The 22,683-nt window shown below is 32.4% G+C and overlaps 1 protein-coding gene and 1 long non-coding RNA gene across 2 annotated transcripts in view; both read left to right on the forward strand.

The window, feature by feature from the left end:
- The window catches only part of LOC149771647 (uncharacterized), a 331,773-nt gene that overhangs the window by 132,304 nt on the left and 176,786 nt on the right, over window positions 1-22,683 (forward strand). The gene's annotated exons all lie outside the window — the stretch shown is intronic.
- LOC149771650 (uncharacterized) lies at window positions 13,398-18,803 on the forward strand. The gene is made up of 5 exons (XM_089948276.1): window positions 13,398-13,527; window positions 14,139-14,224; window positions 14,512-14,606; window positions 16,462-16,569; window positions 18,484-18,803. Exons 1-4 carry the CDS (start codon window positions 13,451-13,453, stop codon window positions 16,564-16,566), a joined length of 363 nt encoding a protein of 120 aa, XP_089804402.1. The 5' UTR covers window positions 13,398-13,450; the 3' UTR covers window positions 16,567-16,569; window positions 18,484-18,803.

The following is a 22,683-nucleotide window of genomic DNA, read 5'->3' on the forward strand; positions in this document are numbered from 1 at the left end:
GAAATTGAACGTTGGTTTAGTACAAAAGATGTGTGAACGTAGCTTTAATGTTAAATTGATATGCAAAACAAAATTAAGATAATCTATCACTAACAAATAAAATATAAATGATTCTTACTATCAGATTGAATAATTAATTGATAAATAACCCACAAAATACTGAATATGTGAAGCAGCGTGGAAATGGACATTATGCCGTTACCACAGTAAAATAAATATTATTAACTGAGTTACAAATAACATGACTAATACATCCAACTATTTAAATACTTGAATTAATATAAAGCTTACGTTTATTAATAGTTACTAGAAAGGAATAATTAAAATTACTGGTATAATCAACAATTTATCGATGCCCTAAAGACAAAGAGCGCCTGAAGAACACCTAAACATAGAAGTTGGTTGTTTAAACGTAATTCAAACGGCATTACTGTAACATTATTTACATAATTTTGATAAAATAGCAATTCATTTGATGAAGAAATAGCGATAATGAAAGAAGTTTAATAGCTGAAGAAATAAAGATATTGAAGTAACTTTGATATAGAAGAATATATAATACATTATATTGCAAATACCGTGATAAATTTGAACAATAGGTACATAGAAGGGGACGAATAAGTAGCTCAAAAAGTAAGACATACATAAGTTTTAACAAGAAGATACGTAAGTGAAGCACATAATGCAATACGTATCTTAAATAATTGAAACCTTTCGTTCTCAATTTTTAAATCTGTAATTCTCATCTATTTCTCAAAGCAATGTCTGATAAATATCAGAGAAACAGAAGAATTAATGTCAAATAATATTAAAACGGTTACATTTAGTAAACGTTATATTTTAAAAATAGGTCTATATGTTTGTACTAAATTGCATTATTGCATATAGTTATATTTAAAACAATATGTCCACATGTTTGTACATGTTATGTTTTCTGGGGTGATTCATCATGTGTAAATGGTGATTGGATGTTTCAAACAATTAAATAGCTAAACAAATATAAAGAATAATGAAATAAATGTAATGAAGCAAAGATGACAGAAGAGGATATATTTTAATCAAGAGGATATATAGTGTCTACTGTCCTTAGGTTGCGTTATGCTTGGTTAATCTCTCTATAAATGAGTGTCAGATGCTTTAAATGGGCACCAAACATGAAATTCAAAATGACCAATGTCTGTTTAGTGAAACAGAAAGATCATTACAAAAGAGATGATGTGTTAGAAGTAGATTTGTACGTACCAATGCATCTTCCTACCTTTTCGCTATGAACATTAGTATCAGAAAAATATTAAGAAGATTGCAGTTTGTGATATTTATCATCAATACAGCAAAGGTTGACATGTGATAAAGAACGAATTAATCCAGTAGTCATCAAGAAATTATAAACACTAAAACCAATGACAAATTCGGTACGGGAACCAAGTAGGATCAAATTCAGTACGAAAACCAAGTACGATGAAACTTTTAAAGTCACTTTGTTATGAATGTGTGAACAAGAACGGAATGGTAGATTGAGACAATAGGCAATAAGGGATTTTTTATACTTTGTACATGAATAAATCCATGTTTGGAATAAATATTGAAAGGTACGTACATCTATGAACACAAACATTAACATCTTTATTTTTGCAAATATAATAATACATGACATAAATTTGCTTTTCATACGTATGATGAATTAAAAAAACATGAGCAAAACTCAATTACGGAAGGTAAACAAAACGGTTGATATTACTATTTTATGAAAAGTTAAAAGCAAAGAGTACGATTCTATTTGATTTTTAATTACAAAAATCTTCACTGCGCATGTCATAAAACGAGAACCTCCATATTGAGAACCTTGATTGTGTAATTTTGCACTTCTACTGAAGATTCATAAGAGAACAATACGATACTCTCTCACCCAAGTAATACAATTCTGAAAAATCGGAAACCGTGCAATAATTGTACGGTAAGCAGATTCAGACCAATTCCATAAGTGTTCTCTTAAGATGTGTGATTATAAATGTATGGCAAACGTGTTTATAAAGACCCTACCCAACTATATACAGGTTATAATTTTAATTTGAAATGCAGTGGGTTTTAGCATTTATCTTAATAGAAAAATAGAGGTCGTAATATGGAAACATGATTAACAATACTTACAATATTACTCGGAACGAAAATATATATACCAGTGCAAATACATGTGGTCTTTTAATGACAAACTATGTCAATCAAGTAATTGAGTTTGAACATAACTTGTAGGCATATAGCATTTGAAGGAGTACGTAATCGTCAAGAAAATTGAATATTGTTTTTAAATCAACGAAGCCTGAGCCACTAGGCTCGCCTGATTCTATTGTTTGTAGCCACTTGCCTATATATTTCGTCAATGCAGATTGACATGAAAGTTTGTGTCGGAATCGTGAATTTGTGATTCGGAGGAGAATACACATGTTGAGATATATGAAAAGATTCGTCAGGACATGTTCTAGAATAACATTGAAGTTGCATGCGGAACAGAAAGATTTCATATTTGCATAAATTATTCTTTTAATTTCTATCAAGAATTGCAAATATATTTGGTATTTTCAATACTTCTGTAAATTGATTTTAAAGGACAAATAACTAAAAACTTCTTCCAAAACTTAGAGATTGAGAAAATGGATGATTTGTTAGAGTTTTGGAGGGAATTATGTCTAGACCCGTTGATTTCTTACAATCAGTTTAAGTGACATTACCAATAGGTTCGGTCAATGTCATTTGGCCTATATTAATACATAACAAAGAAAAATAAAATGCATTCAAAATCACTGCTTTGTGAAAACATTTCATAGGGATATCAAAGTCATGTGATACTATGTTTTTTCTAGTTTCCATGATAATGAACAACACAAAATGACGTGCACTTTGACAACAATTACTTCTTTTGGTGCGGGATATTAAAATACCACCAAGCGTCAGAATTCGCCCCTAGCAGCTAGACTTCTAAAAGTTCTGAATGTACGGGTTGCATTTCCAAGTCTTCAACGCTTGGATACTATTGATTATTTTTCTCCAGTAGACTAAATAACTTACATAACTGTTATTTGTGTGCAATAATTGAGGTCTGAAATATACTGCATTTTTCTCATTGTTCATTCTTCATCACAACGATTACAAACGCTATCCAGATAATTAAAATGGAGACTATTTGCTGCATGTATATTAAATTTACACTTGACACCATTATTTTAATACGACCCCAACACATGTTCTCAAAGAAGTCAGTTAACATTATCATGGATAGCGTAACGAAAATTACTACAATTTTGTACAAAATAATATGAATTCGACATAAAATCTGGTGCTGCATCTTTCTTTCACTTCCTTCATAGTCATGTGATGGCTTACTCTAGATGAAAATATATTCTGTGTTAAAGAGAAAATGTTTCAGATAAGTTTAGACTGTGGTGCATATTGTAGCTTGAATTTTCCATGATGAGAATCAACATCTCTTAGAATTATTATAATCGAATTGCTTAAAATCTTTATGTGGCTGAGCCAGGTTATCACTTGTTATATTATAAAGTGTTTTTTTTTTACTTCTCATCGGGTCAGGACAAACATTTCCCTAATATTTGTGTAATATGCATTACATAGATATATTGCTAAAACACATTATCGTAACCAACTAATCGATACGACAATATTTTACCAAGTTACTGTGCTTTCATTTCACCAAGTCCTTTGAGCTAAAATATGCAATTACACAAAAATGCGTTTTTGCAAGTTCTATAGCAAACAGTTTTCTGGGCCACAATAACACATCGGATTCCACAAAGACTGATCATATCATTATTTGGGTTCCCTCAACGGGTCTGACACAGCAGTTATTTCCAAGCTGTTTAATATTTTCCCTGGCTTTTATATTTGTAAAATATGAATTACAGCAATATAAAATGTATCACAGACTACCCTGAATATCAAACTACACATTCTTGAAGTACATTGTTTCTAAAAATACTAAGATCCAAGAGTGGGGTGTTACTTATAGAAGCTATTACATTATGTCCTAATTTTACAAAAACTGCTTGAAACGAAGGATCACATCATTGTACATGTAAATCATTTATAGTCGTGAAATGGAAAGAAATAAAGAAAAACAAACAGGTAAATCGGTTAAAACAACAAGTTCCGTGTATGTGTATAACAGACGCCATATGTATACATGTTAAGTGTGTTTAAGTTTTAAATGTGACCTTTGAAGTTATCTTGTAGAATTAATTAGTAATTACTTTTAAATAATATATGAGAGGAACTAATTATTTTGTATAAAAAAATTTTGAAATGTTTGAGGCAATTACTGATATGAACAAAATATGATACCAATATTTATACATTCACTTGGATATGTTTGTCATGTTTACAAGCTATGTATTCATTGATTTCCTGTATAAATATTTTCGTGCGACAATAACAATAATCCAACTTACATAATAACCAGGACTCTCAAATGCTACAGATTATTCTAACTCTTTAGATAAACAGATTCTTATATAATATTTTGACCTTTCTAACCTGAAATTCATCAGGGATGATTTATTAAAAACCCTTTAATAATTTACATCTAACCTTATTTTCTAAAAATTCAACCTCAGTTTTGTGTTAGACATTCCGCAAAGACCATGCAGTGTTAATTAATGAAATAATAAACTCGTAACAAAACGAAACATAAAAAGTATTGATTTCAAAATCAAATTTATACATGCGTCATGCTTTGTGTTTAATTACCCACGGCATATATTAATATTGTGACTATGAAATGCTATTTGTAAGCTTAGAGATTTTGAGCACATGGAATTACACGTTTCTTTATGTCAGAAATATGCAACTTTATGTGTATATTTTCTCGCACGTTATTTCTTCAGGCGACTATATTCGACCACACCTATACACCGCCTACACAAGAATTGCAAACGCATGTTAGATTCAGGTGCAACTACTTCACAATTATTGGAATCAACTGATAATCTCTTATTGATAAACTATATGGATAATAATTGATGTGTTAAATGATGAAGACTCTATTTCAAACAGAGTTCATCCAATGATCATACTTTGATATAGTGTACGAGGAAAATATATTATTTTACCACAATAAGCGCTTGTTGCAATTGCAACTAAGTCCTCCGTCACAATATAATCTCTATTATCACCAATAACAGAAATGTAGGTGTATTTACTCAGATATTTTACATACATATCACTTGTTTGTCAAATAATCTTCATAAATACTATTCAACACAATACATGTAATACGTTGCCAATTCATTTTGATAACGATCCTGGAAAGAGAGGGACATATGACATAATGAACGAGGTAATGAAATTAACAAATATTATGGTACACGGATTTTACATTGTAGTTTCAATGTCAGAATGTTACGCAAATACAAATTCTCTCATCTGGGGAATTCCCATCTTTTTTCAAAACTGCCAATGTAAAGCCTCTGCTGAAGAAACCAACTCTAGACCATAACGATTTAAAAAGCTACCGCCCAGTTTCTAATCTCCCATTCATTTCAATAATCTTAGAAAAGGTTGTTATGTCCCAGCTTGTACCTCATCTAAATTCAAACAGTCTTTTTAGCAATGTACACTCTGCATATTGCCCTTCCACAGTACTGAACCTACTCTTCTAAAAGTAGTTAATGACATTCTCTTTGCGTTGGATAGCGGAAAGATTACAGTTCTCACCCTCCTTGATTTGTCTGCAGCATTTGACACAATAGACCATGATAAATTACTTCACCGTCTCCAGCATGTACTTGGCATTCATGATACAGCCTTACTCTGGTTTAAGTCCTACTTGGTTAACAGGACACCAATTGTATCTGCAAATGGAATACACTCCAGCCCAGTTGATCTATGTTGTGGTCTTCCACAAGGGTCTGTTCATGGACCTGTTCTCTTCATTCTGCACACTCAGTCGCCCTCAAGTGTCATAGATCATGATCCAGTGTCTCGCCAATTGTACGCTGATGACACACAAATATACAAATCTAGCGACCCAACTGAAGTTGATGCTACCATCCAAGGTGTAGAGAGGTGCATTTATGATGTGAAGTCATGGATGACTTGTAACAAGCTGCAGATGAATGATGATAAAACTGAGGTCATTCTGATCATACCACGAAGACTTTCTCATTCACATCCTTTACCTCAAACAATAAATATCATCAACGCCAACATTAAATTCACACAATCAGTACGAAACATAGGTGTTACCCCGGACAGTACTCTCACATTGCACTAACATATCATGAACATATACAAGGCTGCATATCTTGAGCTGAGACGCATTAAAAACAATTCGCAAATATCTTTCAGTTGATGCCACTGAAACACTTTTGTGTTCATTAGTACTTTCTAGACTGGACTATTGTAACTCAATTATGTCTGGATCATCTCAATGTCTACTTCAGAAACTTCAGAAAGTTCAAAACACAGCTGCTCGGATCATACTTAGAGTACCACGATCAGACCACACCTGCCCGCTGCTCTGCACCCTACACTGGATATCCATTCGATCCAGAATCAAACACAAAATTTGTTCTCTGTGCTACATTTCACTGTTGGACTCTAGTCCAACATACCTATCTGACCTCACCAATGTATACACACCAGCAATATACTTACGCTCCTCTTCTGACAATCGTATACTCATTATTACCACTATGAAAACACAGTCATATGGACATCGTTCTTTTGCATAGCAGGGCCCAGCAACGTGGAATGAATTGCCCACTGAACTTAAACACAAAGACACAGTGATCACATTCAAGAGTGCTCTCAAAACGCACTTATTTCTACTGCAAGAACAAACTTAAAGACCTAATAATGGTTCTTACCTGAAATATTCTCAGCATGTTTTTTATGTTTAAATGTTTTTCTAATTTCATGTTGCTTGTTTTTTTGTAATAATATTATTATTGTTTTATCTTATAGGTGTTGTTTAATGTTGTAAAGCGCTTAGAGCTTCTGAAGATTAGGCGCTATACAAATTCCTCATTATTATCATTATTATTATTTGGCCTATATCGTTATGTGAGAAAACTGTCGCATCAGTTGATTCCCGTGGATCGGTGGTTCTTATTATTGAAGACTTTGAAAGTCTACGATGTGGTAGTATCAGCTAATATCACCTAACGAACCATACCTTTTAATAATTGGTAACGGACAGTCTCAAAGTTGCAATTGAAATGTTCCAGGAGATTATATGATCAAAATAAGCACATACTACATGCCCCACAGTTTCTAATAATAATCCTTGTTTACGAGTGTTTGTGATCATAATTTCACTATTAATCAATGATATATATGTATTGGCATCTATAGCTGATGTGTAAAGCAAATCATTGGCTGGATGCACTTGAAATATCCAAAACTGTTATTTAAGTCATGAGCTAGCTGGCTTGTTGTAATTTCTTTTAAAATAGTGCAATGTAAAATAAGCTCACTGTATACTGGTATCAAACATCCCAATCCCCACATTGCCTCCAATGTTTTCGTAGCTAGTGTACCTTATTCGTTATTTAGCATGCGATCGGATAAACATAGCTCTAGAAACATTATATTTTTTTAATCAATAGACACTTTAATACGTGCATATTGCTTCACATTTCCGAGTGTCACTTTCTCAGGGTTAATGCTATTCTTGTGCTTGCACCCTTGATATAATTTATTAATCTCCATTACTAGCAGAGACCTATTTCGTTTACCTACACCTGAATGTTGCATAAGATTATAGAAAACATGTTATATCTTTTCAGGTCTGGCCTGGTATTTAGAACAAGGTGGAATAGTTGGATTGGCTAAAGCAGGTGGGGATAGAAAGGTCTCATTAAGAAATATCCAATAGATTGTCCTAAATATACCAGGTCTTCATTAAAGAGTTACGCAGCACTGGTAGGTAAGGTAGAGCTTGCCTGGGGATATATTTTCCTATTATACTGTCACCTGTTGTGATGACATTAAAACGCGATGTACACTTGCTAGGTACTGGTGTCAATACAATGAGTCCACAATTATTATATCTAGTTACATGCTGAGAACCTTACACAAGAAATCTGGAATATAGCTCATCTCATTGTTTGTTTAATGTTTAAAATTATAAACAATTAAACAGGCATATTGCAATTGCCGCGAGATTCACTGCTAGCCTATCGTGCTTCACTACCCCTGGACAAGAAGTGAAACGTTGTACAGACTCAAACCAACCACTTGTTTTAAATGCTATTTTTAGCCATATTTGCTGTCTACCATTTGTGAGTTTCAATGGTAAAATTTGTATTAAACTTTAATTATACGTTAAACTATAATTTTGTCACTTTATTTATTTAAATACTATTAAAATGCAAATTGTCTATATTGTTACGTTTTGAACATATTTTTGATAGAAATTGTCTTGTATGATAACAATATATATTTGAACTGCACTGAAAAATTCATGCATGTACGAAAGATAGAGCAAGTTTAAAAGTGTTGTCTCCAAAACAGTTCGACACACGACACAATTAGTTTGATTCGTCACAAATCGTGTTTGCTCTGAAAATCAAAACGACTTCATAAATAAGCTTGAAATTGGAATGGAATGCAAATATAAAAGTTTCATTACAATTTACCTTAAATAAATTTGCCTGATATTTCACAATCATATACTTTCCATTCACTACCCACTATAGTAGTAACATTCAGGTGTAGAGTCTCCTCTCTTATTTAGTAGGTGACGAATGACTTAGATGTAGACTTATTTGTTGTTCATATTGTGTTATATCCAAATTAAATAGATATGGGGAAATTACATTTGATCCCTTTTCTTTAGATATCGTTAGAAACTTTTTCCCTCCCTAAACTGTATAGTCTATACTGTAGTCTTTACTTCCATCTTCTCAACAGTTAACACATAACTGTTTATTAACAATTACTGAAAGCCATACAAGTAGATGTGTTCCTCATATAATCATCCTATAATAACACATCAATAACTACCTGATCCATAACAAATATTGTAATAATCTGGAGGCAAAATATCAGCTAGAAATATGTGTTCATACCTTTTGAATAAAAGCCTTATTCTGACTTTATAGATAATTTCTCTGATACATTTTAAACAGTATCCCAAATTTCTAATTGCATTCGGCGCAGCAATACATACATTATGAGTATCAGGCCCACACATACGATACAATGTTGCATTTATTTTAAAAATTAAATGTTCAGATTTCTAAAATTACAATTGGTAAGACAAATTAAAAATTGTAATGTTTCGTTTAATTATTTTATTCTAAGGTCATTATACTCAACCTATCACAACTTCATGTTTCTACCTTTAATGCTAAACGTGGGATTACAATTTAAATGTTTATGGCAAAGTGACTGACAGGCCGTATATGACAGTTATATGACCTGTATATTTCGTACGTTTGTTTGTCAGTATTGAACTTTCTGGTGTGTCAAATTCCTAATGAATATTAGGTTAATGTAAAATGGATTCAAAGGTAAACTGACGGTGATATTCTTTCTGTTGGTTTACAGGCAGTTTTCGAAAAGCTGTACTGTACATAAAACGTTTAGTTGGTCACCGATTTCACTTGATAACCAGATGCACTGCCACATTGCTCAACGTGCACTCTTGCCATAATACATACAGAAAACTTCACTATCGTACTCGTACTTATTCTATGAAAGGAACAATTTCCATTAAATCAATACCAAAGTTGAATAAATCTAAAATCTAAAGTGACTTAATCTAAAAATAAGTAAATCTACCACGTGCATCAAACTTACAGCTAGAAAGGATCTAACATAGTCGTACTTGTTATCGCTACTATCTGTCTTGTAAACCATGCTGACACTTCCACCCGCGGAATACATGTTCAAATTGACAAGAGACATGGGGTTTTCACTAAAAGACTTCCAATGATGTATACATCTTCCTGAACAAAAACTGTGCCAACCATGTCAGCTCTTTTGAAAATATTGTTTTCGATGAAGACTGTTCTTATCTTGAATTCCTGAAATTTGTGTGGCTCAATCGACGAACTCCTGCTATCAAAATGACATAAATTATTCAGTGTTAAGACTTTCGAGGAATATCGCTGTTATGAAATAATTTTAAATTTACTTTGTGATAAATCCAATGAAGTAATCAAACAATGTGCCTAACACCTCACAAACAATTTTTAAGATTTTTATGAAATTTGGTATTTCACCTAGAAATGTCGAATTCATTTACTGTGATGACAAATTAAATATTGGAATAGCTTATACTTTTGGTAAGTTCTTTATCGCAAAACAGATAATGGAAGGGCATGCTAAAATAGTAGACATTTTCCTGCAAAATACGTTTATAAATTTACAGACTTAAACCACTGATAAAATGTTAGTGTTGCTAAGCTTAGGAATGTATTCCTGGTAAATTCACTCAAATAATACATTTATATTTACAAAACAATATTAGTGGTGAAGAAGACAATATAACATGACGTTATCTATTAAGAGTTACAGCGTACAACAGTGATTTCAAATAGGTCTCGTTACATTGTGAAACATTGGTTAAATATAGTCAAGAATGGAATTACATCAAGTTTGGATTAATCAAAAGGTTTGCATCACTGGCCTATTTCTGAAGATTTCTATTATAGATTTAATTATTGTACCGATAATTAGATTGATCGTCTCAAGAACAATAGGCGAGAGTTACTTTATGTAAATATTACTATATTTTACTCCAGTCTTGGAGTAACATTTTGTCATTGACAATGTGAACACTGAATTAAAATTTCATTAGACGTTTACACATAACCGCTACGGAGACCATGTGCTTCTAGGTTACTTGACGCAAGTTCAGATTTTTTTTCTTCTAATTCTCTCATTCCATATTCCCGTATTATATTCCTTATGCAAGAGAGAGAGAGAGAGAGAGAGAGAGAGAGAGAGAGAGAGGAATGTCCAAAACAGAGATTATTCCGTGTCGATGCAATTCTGCACATCTTTAATTCATTTAGTAAGGGAATATTGTTTTTATCACTATTTTTGTTACAACGCTAATGATTAATCAGTGAAAATGATATCACATAGAGAATATATAAAAGATAGCCTAATGTTGAAATATAGCCTAATGTTGAAACAATATTATGTATTCGTATTAATGCGTCAAGGGCGTATATAAATTTGACATATCAATAAATGTGTATATCAAATTGTTTTATTCAAAATTGTTATTATATTTTATATTTTTGATTTAAACTAAAATTATTTCTATATTTCTATCGTTCACTTTCATAATTCAAAACCTTTTCGACAGTGAATGAACTTTTCCTATATCTACTCGCATTCCCTCTAAAGGTGGAGTCACAAGTTCATTATAAACATGTTTACGACACAATTAGGAACATTCCCCGGGGGAATGGGGTTAGAAGGTTATAGTCGATATGCACATAAAAGCCCTACCTAAGTTCAATTGTACATTCGTATATATAGACCAAAACAGTTGCGAAACGTTCAGTTGTTCGAGTTCTGGTTTGGGAAAAGCTTCAGAGATCACGTCTACAGTACACATTGAGACAGGTTATAATACCTCTTTCTTCATCCTCTCTCTATGTTAATCTTTCAATATAATGATCCTTACACACACACACACACACACACACACGCGCGAACACACACACACACACACACACACATATATATATATATATCTTGATTTTATATATGTGACGAGTGTCGGGAATGCACGCAAATTATTACCTGATACAAATGTCCATAAGACGTTTATTTAAACTCTCAAGGCTCAGAAACCGTTTCTGTACAAATGCTTTCATGGGATATTGATAGCCTTGATGGTCTCATCGAATGATATCATAGTTCAGGTTCTTGTAGAAACCGGATGCTTGAGAATTCTTATCTAATTTTAATGGATGATGACATCTTGCAGTAACTGAAAGTTTGTCTTGGAAAGAACGATGTCATTTTGTAACGAAACAATTGATCTTGTCTTGGGAATTAAGATATATGTGTTAAAGGCGCTGAAAAGGCTTATGATGAGGATATAGAAGGAGATGTTTGCAAAGGCCTTTTTTCGATGCTAGGTTTAGTGATGTTTTTTCTTCTTCATTTGGTCTCATTCAGAAGAAGAACTTAATAGGTTGCTTAGCTTCGTTAATTACGTTTCATTGATTAAAATTAAAATTAAGGTTAGTAAAGAAATTGTAGACTCCTCATTTGTAGGAAAGAGAATGGAAAATAACTTAGTGAGTTGTTTCTTTGGTAACCGCGTATACTTATTGATCTTTTATTTATGCAGGTTACTTTTTCTGTTTTATGCCGAACCACTTTTCTTTGGCTTATGTCGCTAAACGATCCATGTTGACTTTTCTTCTTTGATTTTGTGCAAATATTTCTAACTACTTTATCTTTCCTTTTATGGTTAATGGAGATACCATAACTAAGATGTCCTTCTCCACAGTCCTTGTACGTTTCCACCTCTTCTTCATTATCCGACCAACTGACTTTGTCTTCGAAAGCGTGTAAACTTTTTTATGTTTGTATTGAGATTTTTTGGTACTTGTGTATTCTCATCGTAATATCTGTCCATTCTGCTACGTGGATTAGAAGTAGCTGATCTGTTTAAGAGTTTATCCTTTCACTAGTTGTTTTACTTATTTACTTTATTCGATAATTGTGAGTTTATTAGTCAGTCATTGAATATTCATGATGTTATTGAATAGTAAACACTAGAGAATTGTGCATGACGTCCAAACTCTGCATGATAAACAAGTATACTGAAGAAGGAATCGCAAAATACTATTATGTATAATTCCCATTTACTAAGCATTTACTATTCATTCATTCACTCAAGTGAAAACATATTCGTATTTTATTCAGAAGCTTAACCACCCGGAATATATTAAGGTCTTTCTGTTATGCTCTTCCAGAACTGCGGTTGTTGACTAAGGTTATCTCTTGTTCGCTGTAAAGACGTAGTCAACGTACTTTAAACAAAATATGACTCACCAAATAGACAGAGAAATATAAAAAACTCGATTGTATTTTCAGTACATCATCCGTCATGCACTTTTGTGATAGGGTAGTTTACTCGTAATATGATTACCACAGGTAAACATATTTTGACGTTAAGGCAGCGTCTTAATGTGGCAAATTAACGAAGGATATCTAAAATAAAATATTACATACGCATGGTTTATCCAGTTCTATGACCGTTTTATTTTCAGTACAGTGTTTGAAAATCTAAAATATTACACATAAACAATTTATTAAAATAATATGAATCACTACTTGGAGTATTTTCGTGTTGAAGCTGCTTGGTGATGTGACAGATATACTGTGGCTATCTAAACTAGAAATTTACAAAATCAAAATTTATACATTTATATCAGTGTCGCATTCTCTGTTCTAGGAAATGAAGTCGTTTGGTTTAGCTGCAGTCTTCGTACTTGCCCTCGTCATATCGAATGTACTGTCTGATTGTCCGGAAGGGTAATGGCATATACTTTATATGTAGTATCGTAATCACTCCATCTCAGTGTGTACCTGAGTACATAAATAACTCAGATATTATATGACTGCAATCATATATCACATTTGCTATAGACGTGCCCAACGTTCCCTACCATAGGTTATATCTCGGTACAAAATGTATTCAGAATGTTATTACGGTTCCTTTTATGAACATAGATTGAAGATATAAAGAATTTGGTCACTTGGCAAAAGCAGAATACATGTATGAAACGACAGGTAATTTCTTTAAAAACACCTTTAATAATCTGAAACTAAAGCATCAAATATGTTACAAAATAATTGTCAAAGAGTACTTGTTCCTTCGATAATTTAAATTTATGGATTCTCTGGAGGAACGGAAACAATGCAAAGTTGGCTATTTCGACTGATTTCCATACTTAAAGTTGTTTTTTGGCATTTTCAGCAGCGAAATTAAAGACGTTGAGATGAGTTTCTGAATATATCTCCGAGATATACAGATATATATCCATTAGTATTCTTACGTTAATAGTAAATCGGTAGCTTAAATCCGTGATGACCATATATCATTTACATAATTCAAAGTCTAATATACCTTTTACCCTTTTCAGAGGTTGCGAATGTAGTGAATTTTGTGTTGACAGCAGCAACAAATGGTGCAACAATGACACTGACGCAGACTGCTCGTGCAAGAAAGGTTGTTTTGATAGTTACATCTTTCTATTGTTCCCTTCCGTTTTTTCCAGAAGATTATTATAGTTCTGGTCATTTAAAACATTCTACTACTAAAGCTTCTCCTCTGATGTATCAGTTAATATTTTTCTATTTTACTACTCCTGCTGCTACTGAGACTGATGTTAATACTAATATTTCCACTTCTGTTCTTGATTATTAGTTACATCACTGTAACAATCACTAACAATACCAGCAAAGTCATCATAGTAAACATCATTATCCTATTAATCTTCGTTATCAATTTTACAGGCTGCATGATATATGACAGCCTTCTGGAGCCCGACGAGACTAAGGATATCTACTGCAATACAATCAGTTGCTCAAGAGAGGGTGTCTCGTCAAGTGTAAGTAAAACCTATGTTTAGTTATTCTTGGCATGCAGAATTGTAAAATGAGCACACTCTATGACTCATCTACAATCACATTATATAAGTGTGTTTTAACTGTGTTGTGGAAATATTAGTGAACAAAAACAGTTGATCTTAAGTTGTGCACTTTAAGTGTCAATGGCTGTAGAATTGGTTTAAGCTCTGTAGTGTGTCAAATGATGAATAAAAACTAGATTTGCTGTTAAGCAGTACCGTGTCTTGTCAGCGAAAGAATGCAGAAAGAGATTGGTTTTAAGCTTGACAAAGTAGGTGTGGACCGACCAATTGATTGTGGGATTGGTCTAATGCTATACAGTGTAAGTGCAGATTGACTTATGGATTACGGGATTGGTCTTAAGCTATGCAGTGTAGGTGTATGTAGATCAGTTGATTATGGGAATGGTCTTTTGAAATGTATGTCAACACATCAATCTACATGCTATATTGACATATTATATACACAACATTTACATTATTTGGTCATTATAGCGTATCATTGGAAACATTAAATATTCAATTTGTTCCCTGGCAACGGATTAGTTCGGGAAAGTGATTCCAATTATCCTTATTTAAACATTGAATTTGTGACTTCGTGTTGGGTCTACCAACCTATATACATTCCTATGGTGCTTGTTTTGGATCTGCTTTAGGGTCAGTATTTATTATGTTATACATATTTGATTTAATTTTTATCTGATTTAGCTGTAAGTTTTAAGATATTTTTATTTTTTTTATTTCATTATGTTGCAATAACTTGACTTGGAACTCGATACTTTTTCAACTAAATAGTTTGATATTGACTGTTCATGTGTGTAAATATATAAAGCTGACCTAGTTTCCGACCTTATTTCAAAATTAGTAACAGTCATGTCAACAAGTATTTCTTTTAATTTAATTTTATTGTAAGAATATTAATACCGAGATCGAGGCTGTGTTGGCTAAATGACCCTCGACGTGTAAATAGTTTTAGAGAAGTAAACAACTTTTTCGCGGAGTAAAATGATTGGTTGTTATCAATGTGATACTGGGGCTAAGTGACTTTTTTGGTATGTAAATATGATCACGTTATGTCGTTTACTTCTGTTGTAGCCAGTTTTCGAATTATATGTTAATTTTTCTTTAGATTATTTGTATTGTAAAAGATTAATTCGTTTCCCTGGAAATATTTGTGTGCTCATACAGAATTCTTAAACAAGGACATTTCCTAAAAATTGTATTCGGATTTCCAACACCGGAGTGTTACTTTTTGAATTTCTACAAGGACCTGCAGACCACAACATAATACAGGATGCAGCATACGTTAACGCCTTCCATCTTGGATTCTTCGTCGGGATGCGAACTTGATTTCATTATAACACTTCAATATTAGGATTTCTTAAATTTTACTTGTGGGTTATTTTCGGATCATTTTTTGATCTGATTCTTAAACCGTAAATTCTTATTTTTCTTTTTAACAGTATTTTTCCTGCCTAAACATGTGACATAAGAATTAGGACAACTTCTACTTTTCATGTATTCATTACATTAGAGATTCATGTAGAATAAATGTGAATGTGGACAAGTATTACAATCACTATCTCATTTAAGAATTACATCTTCTCCTTTAAGCAGAAATGTTGTAAAAGGTTGGACCGCACCTTTCTGTGTGAGTTTCAAGCTATTAGTATCGTGGAATGGCTAGTGTCATAGTGCTTACAGTGGCTTTCTGGCTTAGGTAAAACAAAAGAATCGCGCTATACCTGTCCGTCGTTGTTGTATGTGTTTTGTGGACCTCTTTGCGTCAATCTTTCTTACTGAAACACGGAATGAAAGATGGTATATTTAATTTTAGAGTACCTCGAATTATTGGTGCAAGCCTGAAGGTCTTCAAGCTGATGTCAACTACCCATCAGATTGGTATAATGAGCCAAACTGCAAAGACTACTCCTCGACTTAACAGGTAATGTGGCAGAAAGGTAGATCTTTTAAGTGTTTTGACCGGGCTAATCGCCGTGTCAGAGATATGTATGATACACTGAGATGAAAGTTCAATTCGAACAAATTTTCAAAGACAATATATTTAAATTAGGAAGCAATTTAAACAAAACCTAGTTTGTTAATACATGTGAAATCTCATTTTGTTCGATCGACAATTTCGTGATCAACTGGCATTATTTGAGTATGTTTTGAAACACATGTAGCATTTTAATAGACTACACAATCCATTGTCAGACTTTATAAGCGCTTGTTTCCAATCAAATGATAAAATGTGATTTGCGTTTGACAATATCGTTTGAGTAAATTTAATGTTTACACGTACCGCAAACACAAGCAAGAAAAGCATCGAGATCTGATGTTTGTTCAAGATTGCCTGATGGTTTGGCTGAATATGTCATGTTTATACTGTGGTCTACACAGCCACTTTGAATAAACAGATTGGAATATTATGTAAATCATCAGATGCAGGATACAGACGAAATAGTAAATCTTTACACACACACACACACAGATATGAATAACCCTAACTCTAACCCTTTACACATTCACACACAGACACACACACACACACACACACACACACATATGGTACTAGGACAAAATGGTAGCGGACAAAATGATACGGACAAATTCAAAATGGTATCGGACAAATTGGTATAGATTAAATGGTACAAACAAAATGCTACGACTTAAATTTTATAAATACGAAAAACACAAACAAGGTTTTACTAAATGACATTAATAGGCTGCTATTGTGAACTGACCATAGATGATTCATAATAATTACCTAAACAAACAAAAAATTTTAATTTTAAAATAAAAAAGCAATATCAGGATATATATATATATATATATATATATATATATATATATATATATATATATATATATATATATATATATATATATATATATATATATATATATGTGTGTGTGTGTGTGTGTGTATATATTTTATTTCGGATTACACTGGGCAGTGCATCATTACCTTAATGTTGCACTTGCTACATTTTTATTTGATTACCTATATACATAAAACTCACTTATTTTAAGTTTTACTTTTTTTTATAACTTACCTGTTGGAGATAAGCGTGTGTACCAGCGGATAAAGAATTTTCGAATAGAATCTTTTAGAGTGTGCATTTTGTATTTAATTACTTGCATACGTATTTTTATTTAATAATTTAATCTAATTTGATGGTGTCCAATATATGTAAATTATCTACCTATGGACCATTGGTTTCAAAATTAAATGTGTTTATAAATATAAAAAAGGTCATTGAAACTACCACAGTCAGCAGCTGATTAAAATAATCAACCACAAATCAGTTAATCTGATTTGATTTCAAGATATTAAAATTGAGTTCATTTGTTGCACTAACATTTTAAGCTGACAATGGAATAAAGAACATGCTAACGAATGTAATGATTGTGATGTTATTGTTCATAGCATATAAAGTATAATTAACAAGGTGTAGTATTTCAAAAATGTATATAGAAATGTAGCTAATGTTTATATTAATTTTTGATTTGTATGAGTCTTTAGGTGATCCATTAAAGGATTTGGTCTCTTTTCGATGTCTGTACGTCCCCCTGTTTAGACCAAAACAGAAACATGTATTGCTCAAGCACATTAAACTTGTATTAAATACTATTCGTCGAGTGTTTTTCATTTTAAAATAGTCTTGTACATATTTCATACTTCTTAATATAAACGCAGCACTATTTTGAATATGTCGTTGATAGTGAATTTTATGCATCGATTTGTGTATTTGCCAACCAGCTTGATATTAATGGTATCAAACAGAAAGATATGTTCCCGTTTATCACTGTACGAAGCTGCAATATGAGACATATTTTTGTATTCACATTTCAGTTGAATGTCTGATCTGAAGAGCAAGATCTGAGACTGTCAACCAATTTACAACAATTAAACAGATGTGGACAATTTAACAATCTCCCCAAGGGCAAGAGATGTGTTAGTTAGACCATATGTATGTGTGCCACCAGCTTTTAACGGCGAAACGTCTTTTTGCGGGTACTACAAAATTTGCTGAATATAGAAGATCAACTTCTGCATCCTTGTTTTGACATCAATGTTATATTTTATAGTTTTGCCGAATTAGGACTTATATTTTGAACAATATCTTTCATTATTATAAATTTGATATTATCAAATTAAAGATCTTCTCTCAGGCCCTGTGTTTGTTCGTTTAATAAAACGTATATTAGTCGTCCTTTCAAATATTTTCTAACAGGATTTACTGACCTTTGGAACTCTTTTTATGAAAGATGAATACCGTTCTTATACAGAGACATATTGCTCTCAAAATGTATATTGTAATGTAAAGACATTTGTTTTCATATTTAATGGCTGTCAAAATAAAAAAGGAATTGCTTGCTTGTCCTTTTTAAAGGGATTTTAAAATTTATACACACAATATCAAGTTTAATAAAAAGAAGCACAAGAAGCTGTAAAGTGAATCCTGTTTTGCTAGTAAACGTACTAGTAACAATACTACATGGTTATTTCCCAAACATATGTGTTAACAATACCCTATTTCCCACCACTGATTTTGTGATCTCTAAAACCTGATGTAGTAACAATAATACAAAGCTCTCCACCAAACCGAAATAGTAACAATACCCTAATTCTATGCACTGATTTGTTTTCTTTAATACCTGGTGTAGTAACAATGCTACATAGCTCTCCACCAACCTCATCTAGTAACAATACCCTATTTCTAGGCACTGATTTGTTTTCTTCAAATTCTGATGTAGTAACAATACTACTTAGCTATCCCACAAACACATGTAGTAACAATGCCATATTTCCAGTCACTAATTTTATGATCTCCAAAGCCAGATGTAGTAGCAATACTACATAGCTCTTCCCCCAAACCCATGTAGTAACAATACCCTATTTCTAGGCACTGGTTTTGTGATTTCTAAACCTGATGTAGTAACAATACTACATTGCTCTCCTATGCCATAATATTACTTGCTAATGTAGCATCTCTACATTGTTAAACTTGAAATCCCTTTTTGATAATGCTTTTCCAAGGTAACTGCATTGTTCTGAAGCTGTCATCATCAAGCCTGTTTTAATATTATGGCCAGTAATACATTCTTGTTGGAATAGCGGAAGGTGCTACAATATATCCAGTATATTGAAGTATACCACATTTTAATCATCATAAAAAAATATAAATAATTTCAACAGTAACGTAAGGCACAATTTCATTCTCATGTAATAGAATTAAAACGACGGTAGCATCTCATTCAGTTATTTGTTGTAGTTCTTCCATATAAGGCAGATATTGAGGTAATTATTTCATTAGGATACTGTTTGAGTTTCATATAAATTCTGTTCTACTCTTCCATCGATCTCTTTTCAACATATGGCCTACATATAGAGACATTGTCTCCACTAATACAGTGTTTTCCTCATTAGTTTTCTGAAAAGATAAAATACTTCATTTGAAAACGTTGCAGACACTAGCATGGAAATTTTGTTAATACTATTTTGATCCACCATGCACACCTCATACAAGTATTCTAACCATATACTCTCAATATCTGAATCAATGATCTTCAATAATTTGAAACACCCGATTTTATCTTTAGAGTGATTACTATAGATAATATAATTGGAATGCTATATATAACTGTCAGGTAGAAAATTGCAATAAATAGACAAGTTTTATCGAGTTTCCATTCTCAGATATCTATAAAGAAAAAAGTATTATCCTATAAAATCTGAATGCTGCAGGTGATAAGTATTCTAAGAAACTATTACCCAAACTATACTTACATCTGCCTCTCATTATGAACATACATTAATCTCTTCAAGCTCATTCTTTTGCCTTGATCTCTTGTCTTCTATAACTCCCATTCAGTGTGAACAAAAGTACTACATTTGGAGAATGAATTGATCTGAAATCAGAGATTAGGTGTGAAATACATATAAACTTGAATTAGGTCATACTTATCCACCTCCATAAATATAGTCTGATCCAGTGCCCAACATTGCATCTATTTGTTTTTTCAAATCCAGTCAGGGTATGCATGCATGGTTATGGTTTAGAGATATTGATACTGGACATAAGGGAGAGTCCCCTGCTCCAAGTGTATGATGTAAGGCCCATGTACAGATACAAGGATCGGGGATCTCATGAAATTTCTACTAAGGCACTTACAGTTTTAAACAAATATAAAATTATGGTGATCGCTTAACTCTTAAGAAGCAAGGTATTATCTGTGTTAGACTTCTTAATTAGAAGTGACCCACTTTGAAAATGACATCCAGAATATCAAAATGCAAAGAATTGACAAAGGAAACAAAATGAATGAAACTAAAATTCAACAGCATGAACGTTTACTGAAAAGTGAGCTTCTCACATCATTAACAACTGATGATCAGCATAATAAGTACAACCAAAATTCCATGTTGTCAGCTAAAAAAAATGATATATATCATGATAATGATAGTTACAGTTGTTATGATGATAATTACAAGAAGCAATTAAATATAATGAAGTTATTATTATTATTACTATTATTATTATTATTATTATTATTATTATTATTACTGTTATTTTTTCCTAATATAAAGACGGTACATTTTAAGAAAAAATGGACATTAATTTGTCATAAACTTAAAACATCTTTTTTTGAATTTTTGAAAGAAGACGAGAAAGTTTCACCATACTCAGAGTGGTGTATTGGACACAAAACATAATGAATACTGTATTTATGAGATACATCATTATCATTAATCACAAATACAATTAGTATTTATATTTTGTAACTGCAAGGATAACAAATTGTGATAATTTCATATCTCACATATGTTTACTAAAACCTAACTTGGATGTATGTAGAGACTCAGAGTGTACTAACATAAATTTCTAATGCCACTGTGTCACAGAAATTGGTTATTAATGTTCGGCAAGTTTATTGATCTGGTGAAGTTAAGTAATTATTTTTCACACCTGCATGGTATTTGGGTGCAAACATTAAAGGATTGTGTTTGTAAATACATCATTACTTTATATATGAACTAATATTCAAAAGTTTAAAACCTTGATATAAATGTTTTAAATGTCTCTAAAATATGACCTTTAAAACTGTGTATGGTTATAGGGTCCTCTCAACAGCACACATACTTAATAGTCTAACTAACACATGAGCATACACAAGGGCATAGTTGAAGAATGGGAAGACCCAAGAGTGTAGTTATGAAACCTAATTTGTAATATTTAGTAGCAAGAATATTTTCAAGATGGCATTGATTGATTTCATATTCAAATATTTGATTTACCCTGTTTACCTTCAGTATCAGTTAGACCAGAAGTTGAAAGAATGCGTCAAGTTCCTGACAATTTGGTAATAATTATAAACATTAGACTGCATGCGATTGCAAAACAACGACTTGCTATTAAGGCCAATATCCTTCAGATTTCAAATGGACATTAAGGTCCATACTCTTATCATAAACATTATATGTGAGAGTTACAGTCATTGCAATGATGCTTTATCACATATTTTACATCTTAACCTTGGCAATTATACATGAGTCAAGTTATTTAAATCATGGTCTAATAAACTTTCCTAATCTATTTGATCCTCAGGTGATGGAAATCTTTATTCCATATGTCCGAAAATGTTGACTGACAAACTGCATGATGCGTCATTTCTGTTTTTCATGTATATGCTGCTTGTGGATTGTTAATTTTCTAGATTTGTAAGGCAGCATCGTATCTGGCATTCTGTCTGCATGATCTCTTCCTTGTTCTTGACTAATACCTTTTCTGTACACAGCTGAAATTGTGATAGATTTCCTATCATTTCGATGCCTGCAGTGTGACAGTTTATAGTGATGTCTAGCACTGGTGCATCATGCCGCAGACATGTAGCATGATGTTCCACCCAGTCACATTATCCTGACACCAGGCCGACCAGTTCTAATACTAACCTCTTAAAGCTGAGGCAGCTGTTAGTACCATTTGTGTAAATCTTTGGTATGATTTGGCTGGGGTTCGAAACCACGACCTCCTGCTTCCGAGACGGACGC

The sequence above is a fragment of the Sinohyriopsis cumingii genome, unplaced genomic scaffold (assembly GCF_028554795.1).
Source record: "Sinohyriopsis cumingii isolate HCF-2022 unplaced genomic scaffold, ASM2855479v2 utg001747l, whole genome shotgun sequence".
NCBI classification, from domain to species: domain Eukaryota; kingdom Metazoa; phylum Mollusca; class Bivalvia; order Unionida; family Unionidae; genus Sinohyriopsis; species Sinohyriopsis cumingii.